The sequence below is a fragment of the Vollenhovia emeryi genome, unplaced genomic scaffold, assembly GCF_000949405.1.
Source record: "Vollenhovia emeryi isolate VEMERY1.0 unplaced genomic scaffold, V.emery_V1.0 DF939161.1, whole genome shotgun sequence".
NCBI lineage: Eukaryota > Metazoa > Arthropoda > Insecta > Hymenoptera > Formicidae > Vollenhovia > Vollenhovia emeryi.
This window is the reverse complement of record NW_011967205.1, coordinates 474,998-491,075: the sequence shown is the minus strand read 5'-3', so window position 1 is coordinate 491,075 and position 16,078 is coordinate 474,998. Positions and strand designations below refer to the sequence as shown.

Sequence of the window (16,078 nt, the reverse complement as noted above, 5' to 3'; positions counted from 1 at the left end):
CTCTCTCTCTCTCTCTCTCTCTCTCTCTCTCTCTCTCTCTCTCTCCTCCCCCTCCCTCCCTCCTTTTCCCTCCCACTCCCACGTTTCTCCTATTTCACTGCTCTCATCAACGCATTAACGATGATAGTTCAATTTTGATGCGACAGCCTCGACTTTTCGCACGAGGGACATTTAATATCTTTTCTTCTCGTGTTTAGGCCTTTTTTTCTTCCACGATCGCGCATTTCCGCGTGACGATGACTAGATTCTACACGAGCGTACGCCCTTTGCGTCAACGTGGGTATGTGTGTGCGTGTATCTCTGTGCGCGCGCGAGCGCCTGTGTGTGCGTATGATGTGTAATAATTTATTGTACATATATACATATATAATATATATTCTAATAAATTATATATGTATGTATATAGAGTATGTGCGTGTATTGTGTAATCATGTGTGCGTATGCGCGTGATTCTTGTCGATTGCGTGTTATTTTTCTCTTTGGTGATCGTCAGATTAGTTGGCTTCAACGCACGTTCGATCTTTGGTGTATTCTCGCTGGCAGTAGCTCAATATCCGCCATGGGGATGACGCAGAAGTAGCGAAGATCCCTGTCCATCGGTAACTCGTAAAAGTAACAGCGAAAGCGAACGAATCGAGGTATCCCTAGCAATAATTCTCTAAAAGAGATTCCCTTTCATCTCTCCCTTTCTCTTTCTCGACACTCTCCTCGTTTTTTTCCTGGATGAATACGTACGATTGCGCGACCTCGTCCTTCCCGAGGAGGAAAACTCGCAGACTACTGGTGATTATATAAAAGTGCGCGCGATAAAAAATGCATTATGATACGTTACCCTGAAGTTACAGCGGGCTGTGTGACGATGTTGATTCAATTCTCCCCCATCCGTGGAAGGTAAATGTCGCGGAAACGAGAGAGATATAAAGAGAAAGAGAAAAGGAGAAAGAGAGTAAAAGAGAGAAAGAAAAAAGGAAGAGAAAGGTACAGACGGAAAGGAAGAGAAAGAGGGGAGGGGAGAGAGAGAGAGAGAGAGAGAGAGCGAAGTAAACGGTAAATTCGATCTTAAGCAGATTGAATCTATCTTCATGAAGATACGCGACATTCTTGATGAGTCCTTGCTACACGCGAATTAACCTTAAGATCACAGGAGACACAATCGCGATAAAATACGTCCAGGATCAATTGCGTCCTGAGAGAGGGATAAGTATCCATTATTCCGCGAAAGCTCAATTCGCGAGCTCGCAGAACATGTCCATCCGTGGAAGTTCTGCGCGTTCACGGAATTTCGGTCGAATACATATGACTAGAAATATATGGCGATTATCATCTCGTCAACATCAAACGCGTCAGCTAATTATAGTTATGTATTACATTGTGAGCATCTCGTTTCGTCGAACCAGACTTGTTAAATTAAATAGTCAACCTCTTTCAGTCTGCTTGGCCTGTGGCAAATTGAATCATAAAGTGGAATCATATCGTTCACATTTTGCATGCGCGAATTTGAATTAAAAGAATAATCCAGAATGTTTATCTTCCTTCTAATTTTCCTTCGATACTTACTAAAACAAAATAGAAAGAGATATCTCAACTATTTGCAGTGGCTCGTGAAAGACATAAGGTACGTGATTCAAATCGAATTCGCTTTTAAGCCGAGAAGAGCGAAAGAGAAAGGGGAAGCTCGCGAGCCCGAGCTCGATCTTCTCTCGGAGCTTTGAGAACTCTACAACGAGGGTAGATTGCGAGGCTCGAAGATCGATGGACACGGGAGGATCGATGGTGTTCGCGTTGGTGCCCGCCATCCCCGTGCGATCGCGTGACCTTCCTTTCTCCGACTACGATCCACAGTCCCGCGTGCATACGCTCTGCACCGAACTTTTGTAAGCGATTTGTGATCTACGCGACCGACCGCGATCGCGATCTCGTCGTACGTTCAGTCCATCATCGTCTCATCATCATTATCATCATCATCATCATCATCATCATCATCATCATCGGTGTCGTAATGGCTCGCGTGCAATGGCGAGCACGATTACATGGCCCCGTTGCGCCTTCGCGTGGAAGAGCGAATCACTGAACAAGCTCCCGGCTTCCGCGCGAGCAATCTGAAGCAACCAGAAAGCTCGTCGTCCACCCGAGGGGATGGAGATTCCCTCCTGCGAGGGATTAGCTTCGTCAGTCATGTCCGCTCGGACGATTCCTCGCCTCGACGGAGGCTCTTCGACGAAGAGGGTGTTGCGAACCCTTGCCGAACGGTTCGGCCGATCGTGACTTTGATGAAGGTGCTTGATTTTAGAGATCTTCTTGGTCCGCGCTCTCGACGTCTCTGGACCATCACGATCATGATTACGTCGCCCCTCGTTTGCTCTTCGCCTTCCCACTATGCTCCTGCCCAGTGCTCGGACTGGGCGGGCTGCTGCTAGTCACTCTAGCCACCCTCCGATAAATCTCACTATTGACAAATCGCGGATACGAGTCCCGGTGCATGAGAGTGTAGATTTGCAGCTGCGCCTCGTCGAAGGTGTGCGGCGTAGGTTCCACCATATTGCGATTCACAATTTCCCGCACCCGCGAGTCCAGGCTCACCTGCAAACACAAACGACAAGGAAATGGGTTAGTCAAAATTCTTGTAATATATTTACGATTACATGTATGTAAAGATATCTTGCGAAACTGCAACTCATTGTATCGTTCATAAATCTTAATTTACAAGTCACCGTTAGCACGCAATTCACATTTTTTCCTCGTAAAACATTCAAATCTTTTTATTCTACGATAGTTCATTTTTAATATTTACACTGTATAAATCTACGATTCTACGTTTCTCTCTGTAAAATAATTGTATAAGGTATAATAAAATTAATAAAGTTACAAAATTGTATTCTTTTAGTCGGTCACATAATTTTTTAGAAACAGACAGACCTAACAGCCTTGAAGATAAAGATACATAAATAGGCCATTAATATGCAAGTCCCTTGACCAATTTTGTAACAATTTTTCTTTATCACGATACATTGAAAGCTTGATGAAAAAACTTTCCGAGAATTACACGCCGTAGTATGTGTGTACGCGGTACCTTTAGCACGATCTTTTTTATGTTATCTCGTAAAATTATCTAGGCGATTGCAATAATGCACGGAATTGTACGTGCACTGTACAATTTGCCGTAATGTTCGGATAGCAAAAGAAGGTTCGTGCATTCGCCCCGTTTGGGTGAATAAGTCGTTAATGCGGTCACTAGATTACTAGGTCAGTCGGTTAATATGGAAGAAATCAGTCACGCGCATACGCAGCTTTTCTCAAACGAAACGCTATATTGCAAAAGTACATATCCACGCTTCAAACTGCATTTGATTTTACCGCCTCGTTTTTCTAATTCTTGCGCGTTCGTACACTCGACTTTTCGCAACCGATAAAATGGCGTAATTAGATAATACATCCAATAACGTTATCGATTCTATCATCAAAGCTAACAGCTCTGGAAGCATAGGAATTATTTTACGTTATGAAATTTGTAAGTGCTTATGATGCATCGCACGGGCTATTCAAAGTAGCAGATACTGATCGCATGACGCTGCGTATGCTATTATATTAGCTATAAAATAGATGGTTAGAAGTTGCTTATATATTTCTAGGGATTGATACTATCTCTACTCTCTTCAATCGAACGTGTCACAATGGTACACGGAGAGAATTTTCTTTTAAAATTCACCCTGAAAATCGTGTAATCGTTGGACAACGTGACATTTTCAAGAACTTTGCGAGAGTTTTTTGAAATTTTACTATATATTTTACTAGTAAAATGTATACTAAGTATAATTACTAATAGTAAAAAATATGGTAAAATTTCAAGGAACTCTCATAAAATTTTTCAAAATACCATGTTGTCCCGGGATTACATGATTTTCAGGATAAATTTTAAGAGAAAATTCTTCCCGCGTAGAAACATTTTTTTCACTAGAAAACCCAAGTTCTTACATTAATATCGTTAGTACTTTCATGCGTTACGTAAAATAGTTATTATACTTTATATAGTTGACAATATTTATATGAATATACATGATTTTATTGTTCATATCATTTTAATAGATATTTCATCCGTATTTCATCCAAATGCAATACACTATTTTCTACTTTGCTACAAGAGAAACTTTATTAAAGCTAACAATTTCGAAAAAAAAAACAAATAAGTAGCAACAAATTGAATTGATAAATTAAAAAAGAGTTCGCAATCGCTACATAAATTAAAAGAACAGAAGAGTGAAAATATACAAAGAACATGAAAATTTGTTTCGAGATAAATAACAGCTTCAACTCTTGCGCTAGTAATTGCATATTAATGATAACAAAAATATCTTGTCCTCTATTTTTATAAGGTAACTATAATTACGATATTTTATATAACTGTAGATGTAAATAATAGATCATTTACTGACCGCCCCTGAGTGTTGTAATCGAGTTACGATTACGATTTCTTATCACGGGCAAGCATTTTGTATGAGAACACGGACAGTCTACTTACTTCCCTTGGCGAAAGTATGGATATGTAATCCTCGTAAATGTAACGCGCCTTCTCCTCGATCGTCTCAGGGTTGCTCTCCTTCTTGAGTTGCTCGCAGGCAAGCCAGAAGGCGATGTTCTCCTCGCTGTACTCGCTCACGAGGAACTCTGTGAAGAGCTTGCGACCGGCGGCGCTCTTCATCAGTTTGTCGAAGGACGAGCCCCAAGTCCGGACCTCATCCACGCTACAGCGCTCCAGGCCGCCGTCGAGGCCGTCGAGTCCGTCGAGACCGTTACCCGCACCTGCACCCGCGAAGTCGGTGACGCTGATGCCGCCGCCGTGATCACCGCCGACACCGGCATTGCCCTTTTTCTTGCCCTGGTCGCCCGCACCGCCGGTACCCGTCGAATTACCGCCGACATTCGCCAAACTGAGACGACAGCGCACATTAGAATCATCTTGCAGACCTTTCATTATCGATAACGGTGACGTGAGGATGCAAAATGATCGAGACTGTTAAATGAACAGGCTGATACCATGATGACGAAAAATTGTCAGTTTAAATCGTATTCGAAAAGCATGTATTTACGTATACTATGTAACTGGATTTTACTTGTTATTACATAGACAAAGGAAATAATAAAAATAATTCCTTATACGTTTCTTGTTGCGAAATCGCTTTAATCTGTTTTACGTTGCAATTGACAGTAGATCCACCGATCAAATTGAAATTTATCACAAATTATCGTGTCGATATTGAAATCGAGGTTGAAGATCATAAACCATCGTGTTAATTATAACGCGCGGTACTAGCTACGCTTATACTTGGCGCGAGACACTACCGTGTCTCTTGATTACGATTGTATAGTGACGTACATGATGATTTTCGTTGGCGAGCATGAGAATGACATCAGGAGAAACGCGAGCACGAAAGTAGTGACAGGCAGCCGGGAGGAGGAGGGAAAGCGAGCAGAGAGAGAGCGAGGGAAAATGTGTGGAATATGAATATCAAAGTTGGTAGCCTCGGGAAATGAAGAGATATAGAATGAGAATGGCTATGGGAGGAGTATAATCCGGCGGACGCGCACACAAATGCAATCGGAAATGATAATGGGCGACTAACGATCGTCAAGATAACTAATGTAATCGAGACCGCGCATAATGCGAGATACAAAGAGATGTGAACGGGCGGCATCGAACCGAGAGAAAATATTAGTCGTGTCGATAACAGGCACGGGAACCGGGTCATTGGAAGACCGATTCTTTGCGCTTGATAACGCGACTGCACTATGGCGTTTGCAAACCGCAACTTTGGAAATAAATGACAATTCTGAACGGTTACGCGACTCGGTCAGTTGGCCAATAACGAAAATGACTATTCCTGTACCGGCTGCCATCTGAATCAATCAGATATGCATTGGTTTCTAAAAGTTTTTCCACTCGACTGAATAGGAGAATATTTGGTAATTTATGATATTTCTTACGTGCTACAAGCTTTTGCTGTTAAAATTAGAGTTTACCTTCTCGTCCGATTAATTTTACAAAAAATTGTAAAATTATCGCTCGTGTTTGCAGGTTTATTTAGTTGTTTATTTTATTTATTTTTACTTCAACAACAGTGATTTCTCTTAAAAATATTTTTCAGTTGTAACAACCAATAAAATAGACAACTATTGTAAAATTTCAGATACGTTTTTGCTTTTGCATGAAGCTTTAATGTTATCGAAGGTGCGTTTGCCCTCCAGAATTAAGGAAAAATATAACGTTGCGCAAGCAAAAAAAATTTATAGTGCAAAATCGAAGAAATTGTCATATTTCATAGTACGTATTTTTTGAAAGGTTCCTATATATTAATATATCAGAACGGCCAAGAGTACACGGTCGTTTATTTCCGTGGTGGTAATTCAGGAAATGCCGTTGCACCTCAGATAAACTCTTTCGCGTCGATGCCAGCCCAGAATGAGTAGGCTACTCGTATAATCTGTAAAGATGACTCGCGTAGGAAGGACGCGTGGTATGTGCATAACCCCGTTTCTGTGATCCGTAATACGTGCATTACGATAGCATCATCATCGACATAACAAACAAGCAGCATTAACGCACACAGTCCGTGGCCTGCTTACCATTTATTCCTACTTGTGGCATGAAACACAGAAAGGCAATATGTAGGTACGTCTGCACGGCAATAAATGGATCACACGCGAGAGTTTAAAGACAATGGACCGATATCGTTTTCAATGGCGAGAGGTTCAGTAGATGAAGTAAGCACGAAAATAGCCGCGCGATAACGATAATAGCGCGTTACTTGTTTTCATCTACCTTACGTTAGAGATCGCAATTTTGTGTGCTAACTTTTCGGTAACTCGCCATCACGAGTGCGTAATCACGGAACGAGAGATCGAATAGATTGACTTCGCGCAATTCGGAGATCTGTCCCTTGTGTTTATTAACATATTTGTCCATTATTGTATGAGCCGAGTCATTCTTTCTAATTTAATAAAACGTCTCGTACATCGGTGCGCTGTCCAATTCAAGCGTTAAATCACTGTAAAACGCTAATGTTAACACATAAATACATTATTTGACAAAACATTTTGATAGAGAAATGTGTTTGGAATGTAATAAGAGACGGCAAGAAATTTTAATTCAAGTTTGATTAAAAAAAAAAATATCCGAGATTTTCTGCTTTATACATAAACAATTAGTAAAAATGTTAGATTAACATTATAAAAAAAATGATGAAACGAGATGTCATTGCTTGTGACTTTTGCGTGAGCAATTTCCTTTGGATCAATCGCATCGATGTATGTACGAGATGTGATCGGACAGGATCGATAATACCACGAGCAACTGCAGCAACAGCACCAGCATAGGCAACAGTTGTCCTTCTTCGATCGGCCCGTGAATCCGCCCGCTTGGCGTTGCTGTTGCTGCGACTGCTGCTGCGACGCGGGTGCCTGTTGCTGCTGCTGCTGCTGCTGCGACTGCGACTGCTGCTGCTGCTGCTGCTGAGACGATTGTTGCGGATTAGTATGCTGCATCGTGGACCCCGAGGCCTGGCCTTGGTTCTGTGCACGGAGGCGGCAACCACCAGCTACACCTTCGCCGCCTGTCCCGTGACTAACGCCAATCCCCATTGCGGTTGCACCAAGTCCACTCGACATCTGGAAGCGACATCCGCCCTCTGAATCCGCACACCACGTGCGAACGAGCTTATCCTGATGCTAAGAATAGTTCTACTAAATCAGTGGTTTCCGGAAATGGACGGTAACAATGGACCACTTGTCGGCTTCGTGATTTGTTTACGCAAGGTGGCTGACATTGAATTTTTTTAGAAACATACTCTCGAATATATTATAGACCAATAACACGAAGCTCTTTAATACTAGTACTGTGTATATTTAGTACACATAGTAGTACAAAAAAATTAAATTTTATAATTGTAATAATTTTTTAACTTGCGCTTTAACTACGCAATTACGCAGGTGCAATAGGCATGTTTTTAATATAAACGTTTAATTTATTATTATAAGAAGTAACAGATATTTTTATTCCGAGACAAAGGTGATTATAAAAATCACGAAATCAATTTCGAACAATTTTTGGAGGAATACACAATTGTTATACGTCGAAAGTAGTTTTCAATTAAGCATTTAACACGAGAACTGATCATCAAGTTCCCATTTAAATGGCTCGTAAAATAATAAATCCTAAGAAGAGAATAGGACAATCATCTATTCGTGTGGCAACATGATAAAGTTAAGCTTTAATCAAAATAAGCTGGTTGTACGATAATTGACACATAAGCCTTCAAAAAGCAACCAATTAGTTCGGATACGATTGTCGTACGCTCAGCTGCACGTATCGATTGGCTTGTATTTTCAGCGCGGCCCGGCGATGGCGATATCGAAGTGAGAGATGTAGCCGCAGATTTATTATTCTTCCGTTCGCGCTGTTCCGTTCGAGGTCTCCGGTATTTAAAATTCATGATCGCCAGACGGCTGAGCTGACCGATATTGGATTCCCGGAGAAAGTCTAAGGAGAGGATTAAACCCTTAATGCCATATTTAAGAACGCGATCTCATTTCGAAATCAGTACATTTCCGATCGTTCCTTAGTGAGTTTCAACATTTCCCAATTACAGTCCTGCTCGTAACGTTTCACGTTTTATTGTTAGAGCAAGTCGATAATCTTGTTTTCGCTTTTGTATTTTTTACTCTTTTGAAATTACGCAAAAGTGACATAGCGACAATAAACATTAACGGGAGACCCACCGATATTATTTATTATTGTCAGGATTTTAGAATTTGAAACATTGTTAAGGATCAATCTTGATGTAGTTCGTAACCTTCTCTGCATCTTTTTCTATTTCGTTAAACGAAAGAGAGGTATCTGAATAAACGAAGGAAATTCTGAGCAAATAAATTTATTTCAGCATCCAAGCCTCGCGAAAATATTCAAGGCTCACCCATTTTCTTTCGTAACACAAAAGAGATTCGCGAAACGAAGTTTGGGTACACGTCTGCACATGCACGTAGCCGCGTGCGGCCCTTTATTTTTACCGTGTTGTATATCGATGACCCGTTCTCCGTGCGGCCTCGCACGATAACGACTACATCGGACAGTCGCTTATAGGGGATGTGGGTAGAGGTTGATAAACAGCGGGCACTGGCGTAAAGTATACACGTGTATCCGCGAGTAAACGTAGTGGTGCATACGAATGAGCCGCGTGAAGATGAGAGGAAGAGGAAAAAAAAGAGATGACGAGAAGAAAGAGAATAACAGATAGATATACGAAGCAATTGGGAAAGGAAATCGAAATTGGACAATCGGGATCGTGGAGATTGGGAGAAGGACTGTCGTTTAATCGCTTATAGCGCGATATAAATCGGACACGGATTTACGCGAGCGCAGTGATTTAGAGCGCGGTCAGGAAATAGAAGCCGGAAATCGAAGAGGCCACGCGCAAAAACCGGGTTTCGAGTGGCTGGCTCGTAAAAACCCACCACGCGGTTTATACACGAATTTCAATCCGTATCTCGGGGCTCGTCTTTTCGGAAACGGGACTTCGTTACGAGACACTATAACGATGCAAATTTCAATAATCTCCCAGGGCGATTTGTTTTGGCAGACATTGTGAAAACAAGAACCGTTGTTTGCGGAGAACGCTGCGAAATTTAGGAAACATTTCGTGCTAGGCGATTAATTATGAGCTACGAATTTTGCAGTTAAGTTAGTTTCAAGATAGCTTGAATATAGTAATAAAGGCTTACATCACTGAGCCACATATTTACAAACACGGTGCAAGAATGTGCTTTTAACAAGACATAATTAAATAAAAATAATTACGTAAAAATGGAGTATTGTTAGTACATCCATATTAGTTTTATAAAAATGCTTTTAGATCAATGAAATTTAATAATTAATTAATTATAGCAGAAGTGAAAATAAGAAGTGAATTATTTGCGTAAACCATTATCGCGGTTCATTTTCGGAAAATGTTAACACTTGTACAGAAATGTGTCTTTTGATGTAGAAGGCGATTTATATTTTTTTATACAATTTTGAATGCTGATTTCTTTCTCATCGGACCCCCAAATGCAAATAGTGTCACTGCGTTTAAAAGGATTCTGAGACGATAGTGTTTACGCATAGCTGCGTGACAACATGTCAATGGCCCAATGGTGTGTTGGCTTCATGCAGCACGCAATCGCAAAGCACGTGCAAGCTGCAACCCCCGTTTCCCTCCTCGCAAGCTTCACCCGATAATCCCGCAAATTTATTTCGATCGGAGCAAGCGTATGCGCATATCCATATAAATGAATTTGTTATGTCCCTACGTGAACATTGAACGAATGGCAAGCTGTAGGTATTTCGAGCGAGATTCTAACCAGCGATAATACAGTCCTTGTTCATGTTATTACACTATGCTATTTCAGAATTAATTTGCAATAATCCAATTCTATACTGGGATAATTTAAGCACGGTTGAATGCAATCGGTTTTCAATATCCAATCCAGCCACATTGTTTATTTGCATGTTACTAAATTAGAAAAGGCTTCGTAAACTCCGAAAATTAGATTATTAATTAGATTAGGAATTTTTCTACTGTGTTATAGCTTTCTAAACTTGCCGTGTTCGCCACACATTTGTACGAGGAATATCATTGGGTTCCGTCACGTCGTAAATCGAATTGGCTGGCGCAGTTAAATACCCTTGGAGGAAGATCAGCGCGACTCCATTATTATTCCGTGCTGAGTATTTAATCTCTTCTTAAGACAGACGTGAACGAACGCAACGTACGTTTACGTCCTGGGGGCTCTTACCTCTATCATGTTCCATGCGTTCGAAAGCGAGCCCAGCTCGCTTTCCGCGTCTTCAGGATCAACCTAATCGGCGCGTGGCCGGCGCGACGCCGAGATGCGAGGGTGCGGGTGCGGGCACGGCCGCGAACGCACCGTGCCCGCGTTCGCGAGTGTCCCTTCCGATGTGCGGTCGTTCCTTTAGCCCGGTCCTCCCGCGGAGCCGCCTCGCCGGGCCTCGCCCGAAGCCCGCATGCTCCCAGCGCGCACCAGTGCCCCTCAGCCGAAACCGCGTAACAGCCCAGCGCACGAACCCTTCACGGACTCGCGGACGGACACATAGGTACGCGCACCACCAAGCAACCAACCGCCAGGCAGGTTCCTCGCCTCGCGATCGGGCGAGGCGCTACTACGCCGACGATGATGGCGACGTCGCGCGACGACACTGAACAACGGCAGACCCCAACAAGCGGAGGGTTACGTTGTCGACGTCGCGCATGATATTTCATCCATTATCCGCCTTCTTCCGCTTCCTACAACCGCCGCCGATTGTCCGTCGTTTTTTCCCTTGATGATCCTCTTCGTTAATACCACCCGTACCACGATACCATTCCACCACTGTCACCCTCTCGCGGCGCCCTCCACCCTTCTCTGTTAACGGGACAGCCGCGCGCGCGGATCGACTGGTCGGTCGAGTTGGAGAGGTAGGAGAGAAAAGGAGAGATAGATAGACAGAGAGAGAGAGAGAGAGAGAGAGAGAGAGAGAGAGAGAGAGAGTGAGAGTGCGCGGATGCGAGACCCGCCAGAAAGGAACAGGAAGTGGAGATCCTTTGCTACTGATGGCGTTTACTCTCAAGGATGAGCGTGACACGATTGAACGAATTCGTCGGGCTCCCCATAGAGATACGCGGTCTCATATCTCGGACCTCGAAAATTCTCTCATTCGGTCAACCAACTGGGACCGAATCCTTGAACTTTAGGACGGCGACGACGAGAGCGATGCTGATGACAGTGAAGACGTCGCACGCGATTGACTCATCACATTCTTCAATTACGCGGTTTAAAGGCGCGGCTGCGTCGCGCCGTGCCACGCTCACGGGCCAGCGCCAACCTCACGTCGACATCTCTTTTCTTCGTGGTTGACCTAGGTGGCCGTACGCGATGCCGCAGTTTTCGTTCCCCCCCCGTTGCGTTTGACGGAATTATAAATAGGTACTCGCGCCTGTTGGAAGATGTTGCGCGAGGCGCTGGCGCGGCCAAGCTTAAATGTCTCCGCTGCTGCCGCTGGCACAGACCGCTGCTGATGCTACCGTTGTGCCTGTCTACGTTCTTGATGCTGTTGATCGCGCTGACAGGCGTCCGTCCCGCGTATCTCGCGCGAGCGCGGAAGAAGGTGCAAGGAGGAGAGAAATAGACAGGTGAAAGAGAGAGAGAGAGAGAGAGAGAGAGAGAGAGAGAGAGAGAGAGAGAGAGAGAAAAAGAGAAGGATAGGAAAGATAGAAAAGAAGGAAAGATAACGGAGAATGTTAGAGAATGCGTGAACAGAGAATGCGTGTTTGGTTGGACAGAGAAGAGGAGCGTTGAAAGTAAGAGTGTTAGGTGTTGGGAAGACAAATGAGGTAAAGAGAGAGGAGGCAGAGAGAGAGAGAGAGAGAGAGAGAGAGAGAGAGAGAGAGAGAGAGAGAGAGGGGGGGGGGAGAGCGGAGCGTAAGTGAGTCGATGCGCCGGTTATTGATTGGCAGCAGTCGAGACCAGAGGGAGAGCCGAACCCGCGCGCTATCACGCCGGCAAGGTAGACTGCTGAAGACTATCCTCGAGCTAGCTTCTCGTCGATTGACTGCTTGGTATCCCGTCGGAAGACTTCCGATCGAGCGTTGATCTTTGCCTCCGCGCAATCGGTCGCACGGGAAAACTTCTTAGGAAGATTGGTTTCGGGAAGAGATTCGGATTTTATTCATGATTTCAATTATTCTGGAAGCTGTCGATCCTTCCTCGTGCGATTTCGCACGAGGTGCATCGTGTACCGTTGCCGGAGCGTACACCGACGTTTCTTTGTAGACCCACAAGTCGGGATCTTCCACGAGCCAACTTCCGTCGATAAATGTGACAGAATGGAAGCGACGTGGGGTGCGACGGGGGAGTTTATCCTGACGATCGAAATCTTTGGAGGATACGATCTGAGAGAAAGAGTATGTCTGGAGTAGAAAGATCTATATCGATTTTCAGATACATCACTACGCTCGTTCGTCACGATTCTCTCTCGGTTTAAGTCGTGCGTAATCCGGAACACTTATCACTGTTCGCGTGTTATATCTTATCCTTATCTTTTTCTCTCCCCCTCTCTCTCTCTCTCTCTCTCTCTCTCTCTCTCTCTCTCTCTCTCTCTCTCTCTCTCTCTCTCTCTGTCTCTCTGTCTCTCTAACTCTTTTTCACTGTCCGATGCGACGTTTGAAGGCGTATCCGGTATTATCGCGTGTCCTTTCCTCGCCGCCTCCCTTTTCGCGCGGGGACCACTCGCTCTCCCTTCACTTTACGCGCGTCCCCCGTTATTACGCCCGGGCCGACGCGGGCAACGGTCGGGAGAGCTACCGGGAGCTTTAAAGCTCCGCGACCCGCGAGGAGCTGTCGTCCGGAGTTCGGCCAATATGGCGGTTACACGCGCTTACACGGTGCCTTAGCCACCACTGTCTGCCTGTCTCGCGGACGATTCCAGCGACGCCGACGCGAAGCGCCGCGACGCGAAGCTACCCGGCGCGGATGCGTTTCCGCAGACCGACGCCGACGCCGACGCCGACGCTGTTACCATCATAGAACGCCGACGCCGACACGATGGTCGAGCCATCGGCCGATGTACGAGCACCGCGATGACGTGCGGCAGTGCTCGTACTCGTGATCCTAACGTGCGAATGACCCGTCGATCATAGAGGTGTCGTTTACGACCATGGCTCGCCACGACGAGCAATCGTACAAATGATCGTGACGACGGAAATCCGTGTACGCATATAACTCGAGAGAGGAGCACAGAGCGCAAGATAAAGCGAGAGCACGAGCAGACTAATCGGAAACATTGCACAGTACTACGGTGAAATGATCTCTTAATGATAATAACACTAATAGTTATGACGGAATCGATACGTGGTAGACAAATGAATTAATTGCCCTGCTCTTCGCATTTCAGGCGTGGAAAGTAAAATAAACGCTACGGAATATTCAGTAGTAAACAAGTAGTAATAGCGTCGAGGGATAAAAATAAAATTTGATTCTGAAAATATTCAGAGAATCTTATAAATAAGCCAAACCGTTCGCCAAACACATTGCCGTAAAAGCCTGAAAGAACAGCTGACTATTTCGATGAGATAAAATAGCGAATAGTCCGAGATATGTTGCAGTTTATATTTTTTAATAACTATAAACGATAACTATAATTATATTGTCGGTAATTCGTTAACTTTGTTTAAGGTAGAGGGATTCAAAGTTGTATTCGAAATTATTATTGGTTCCCCCCCCCCCCCCATCGAGTGAGAGAGTTTAAGAAAGCAAACACTTATATTCTTCCGTTAGATATTCTTTAGATTGAATATCAAACCTTTGTAAGTTCAAGCCATTACCAATGTAAACAAGAATCTTCTTAATACACAAGAGTCCCCTTGATGTGGCACATTAATGCAATTACAAAATGTAATTCTAGTTTAAAAAATTATTTACGATTTTTAATCTTATTTCATTCGGTGATAATCTATCTCTTGGTGAAAACTGATGCAGACAATGCTAAGTCAATTCTCAGTAGGTTAAACTATCGTTTTCTCGGTGAACTTTGAATCTTATATAAAGCGCAGTTAATAATAGATTAATAAACAGCTAATAATAAAAGTGATATAAGAGAACTAGAAGAAAGCGAAAGCAAAACGCATTTGTGGCAACGATGATACGAGGATATTTTTGCAAAATATGGATATAAGGCTCTTTCATAATTATAAATATCATCACATTCTGAAAGGAGGCGCTCGTACGCAAAAATAAATAGACACGAGCGTCACCGTGGCCGTCGCAAACCTATGCTTACATTTTTATGGAAATCTCCCGTCGTGTGTATTTTAGGGATATTACATTTTCGTGGCAAATCTCATTTTCCTCCCCCCTGCCCGAACCGATGCCCCGCCGTCCTTGGCACATCGCCGTTTTAGCGGCTTTTAAGTTAAGTAGTTCCGCGTTTGTGGTGCGAGAGCGGAAATTTCTCTCGCGCTAAAGTACCATCTCCTCCTTCCGTCACGCGGCGCGGCGTCCGATCGATCACGCGACTACGGCCAATACCAGACATCATCATCCCTCCGTTAGTTTTTTCCGCCTCGCATCTACGTAAGGAAGAGACGGGCGACGCGCGAGCGTAAGGGAATGTCTCGACAGGGGTAGGGATCGATACACCGACGTCGGCAGCGGCTCGATGCACTCGTCGTTCCGAAATTGCGACTCGGATGCGGATGCAGATGTATCTCCGGTTGCTCCCGTTGAATGATCCGCGCTCGTCCGTGTGCGCGGCGGCCTCCGGCTGCATGATAACGAAGTGACGGGACGCTGCAAGTTAATTTCAGAGCCGCGTCATGGAACGTTACACATGGTAACGCCGGGCGGAATGTAAATGAAGGCTGCCGGAGCGACGGATGCCGCTGGTACAACACCTATCGTACTCTCGGTAGGGAACCCACCAAGAATGCCGACCCAGAACCCAAACTGGTTCTGGGAAACAGTCGGTTTGGTCGACTGCTTGCTTATCGGCTGAAGCGGCCTTCTGATATCGGTGCTCTTGCCTTGGATACGCCAGCTCGACGTTCACTGTACATGCCAGCGCGCAGCGGTGTCTTCGAAAAATACAAAACTACCGATAATGTTGAAAATTTTATTTTCATACGACACGTTCGTATTCTTCGTCAGTCTTGAATAGATTTTTGTTATAAATAATCCACAAAATTTGACGCAATTTTCACAGAATTTTGGTTTTGTTTTTCGTGAGAGACTCGAACGTAGCGTTCTTTCGAAGCTCGGTCTTTGAAACGATTGTACTGACGAAATACTTGAAGCAATTTTGGGACATTTGAATAATATACAATAACGTTTGAAACATTTTAGGAGAGATAAGCGCGTCTAATGTTTGGTGCGGGGCACATTAATCTTCCTTTCTTTTTTTTGACAAGGCCTGTTTTCTGTCGACCCTAACGGCCTATGCGAATCGAGACAACTCGCAACTTTCCTTTTCCCGACCATCGTAAGGCTTTCCAAATAAGTT

At 44.2% G+C, this 16,078-nt stretch overlaps 1 protein-coding gene across 2 annotated transcripts; it reads right to left on the bottom strand.

Moving 5' to 3' along the window:
* Positions 1-975: 975 nt before the first annotated feature.
* Positions 976-7,687, bottom strand: LOC105564610 (regulator of G-protein signaling 17). 2 transcript variants are annotated; one of them, XM_012017109.1, is made up of 4 exons: positions 7,337-7,687; positions 6,619-6,630; positions 4,517-4,925; positions 976-2,580 (listed from the first exon to the last, which is right to left on the bottom strand). In XM_012017109.1, the coding sequence occupies exons 1-4, from the start codon at positions 7,657-7,659 to the stop codon at positions 2,341-2,343; spliced, it is 984 nt and encodes a 327-aa protein (XP_011872499.1). In that variant the 5' UTR covers positions 7,660-7,687; the 3' UTR covers positions 976-2,340. The 2 variants fall into 2 exon arrangements, with proteins under 2 accessions (XP_011872499.1, XP_011872500.1); XM_012017110.1 differs by lacking the exon at positions 6,619-6,630.
* Between the last annotated feature and the right edge of the window lie 8,391 nt (positions 7,688-16,078).

What these genes read in the sequence shown, in the direction of transcription:
- LOC105564610 (XM_012017109.1), bottom strand. Translation starts at nt 7,659, where the DNA reads ATGTCGAGTGGACTTGGTGCAACCGCAATGGGGATTGGCGTTAGTCAC. An exon ending in CCATACTTTCGCCAAGGGAA is followed by an intron (nt 2,581 to 4,516) that starts GTAAGTAGACTG and finishes TTGTGTTTGCAG; the next exon opens with GTGAGCCTGGACTCGCGGGT.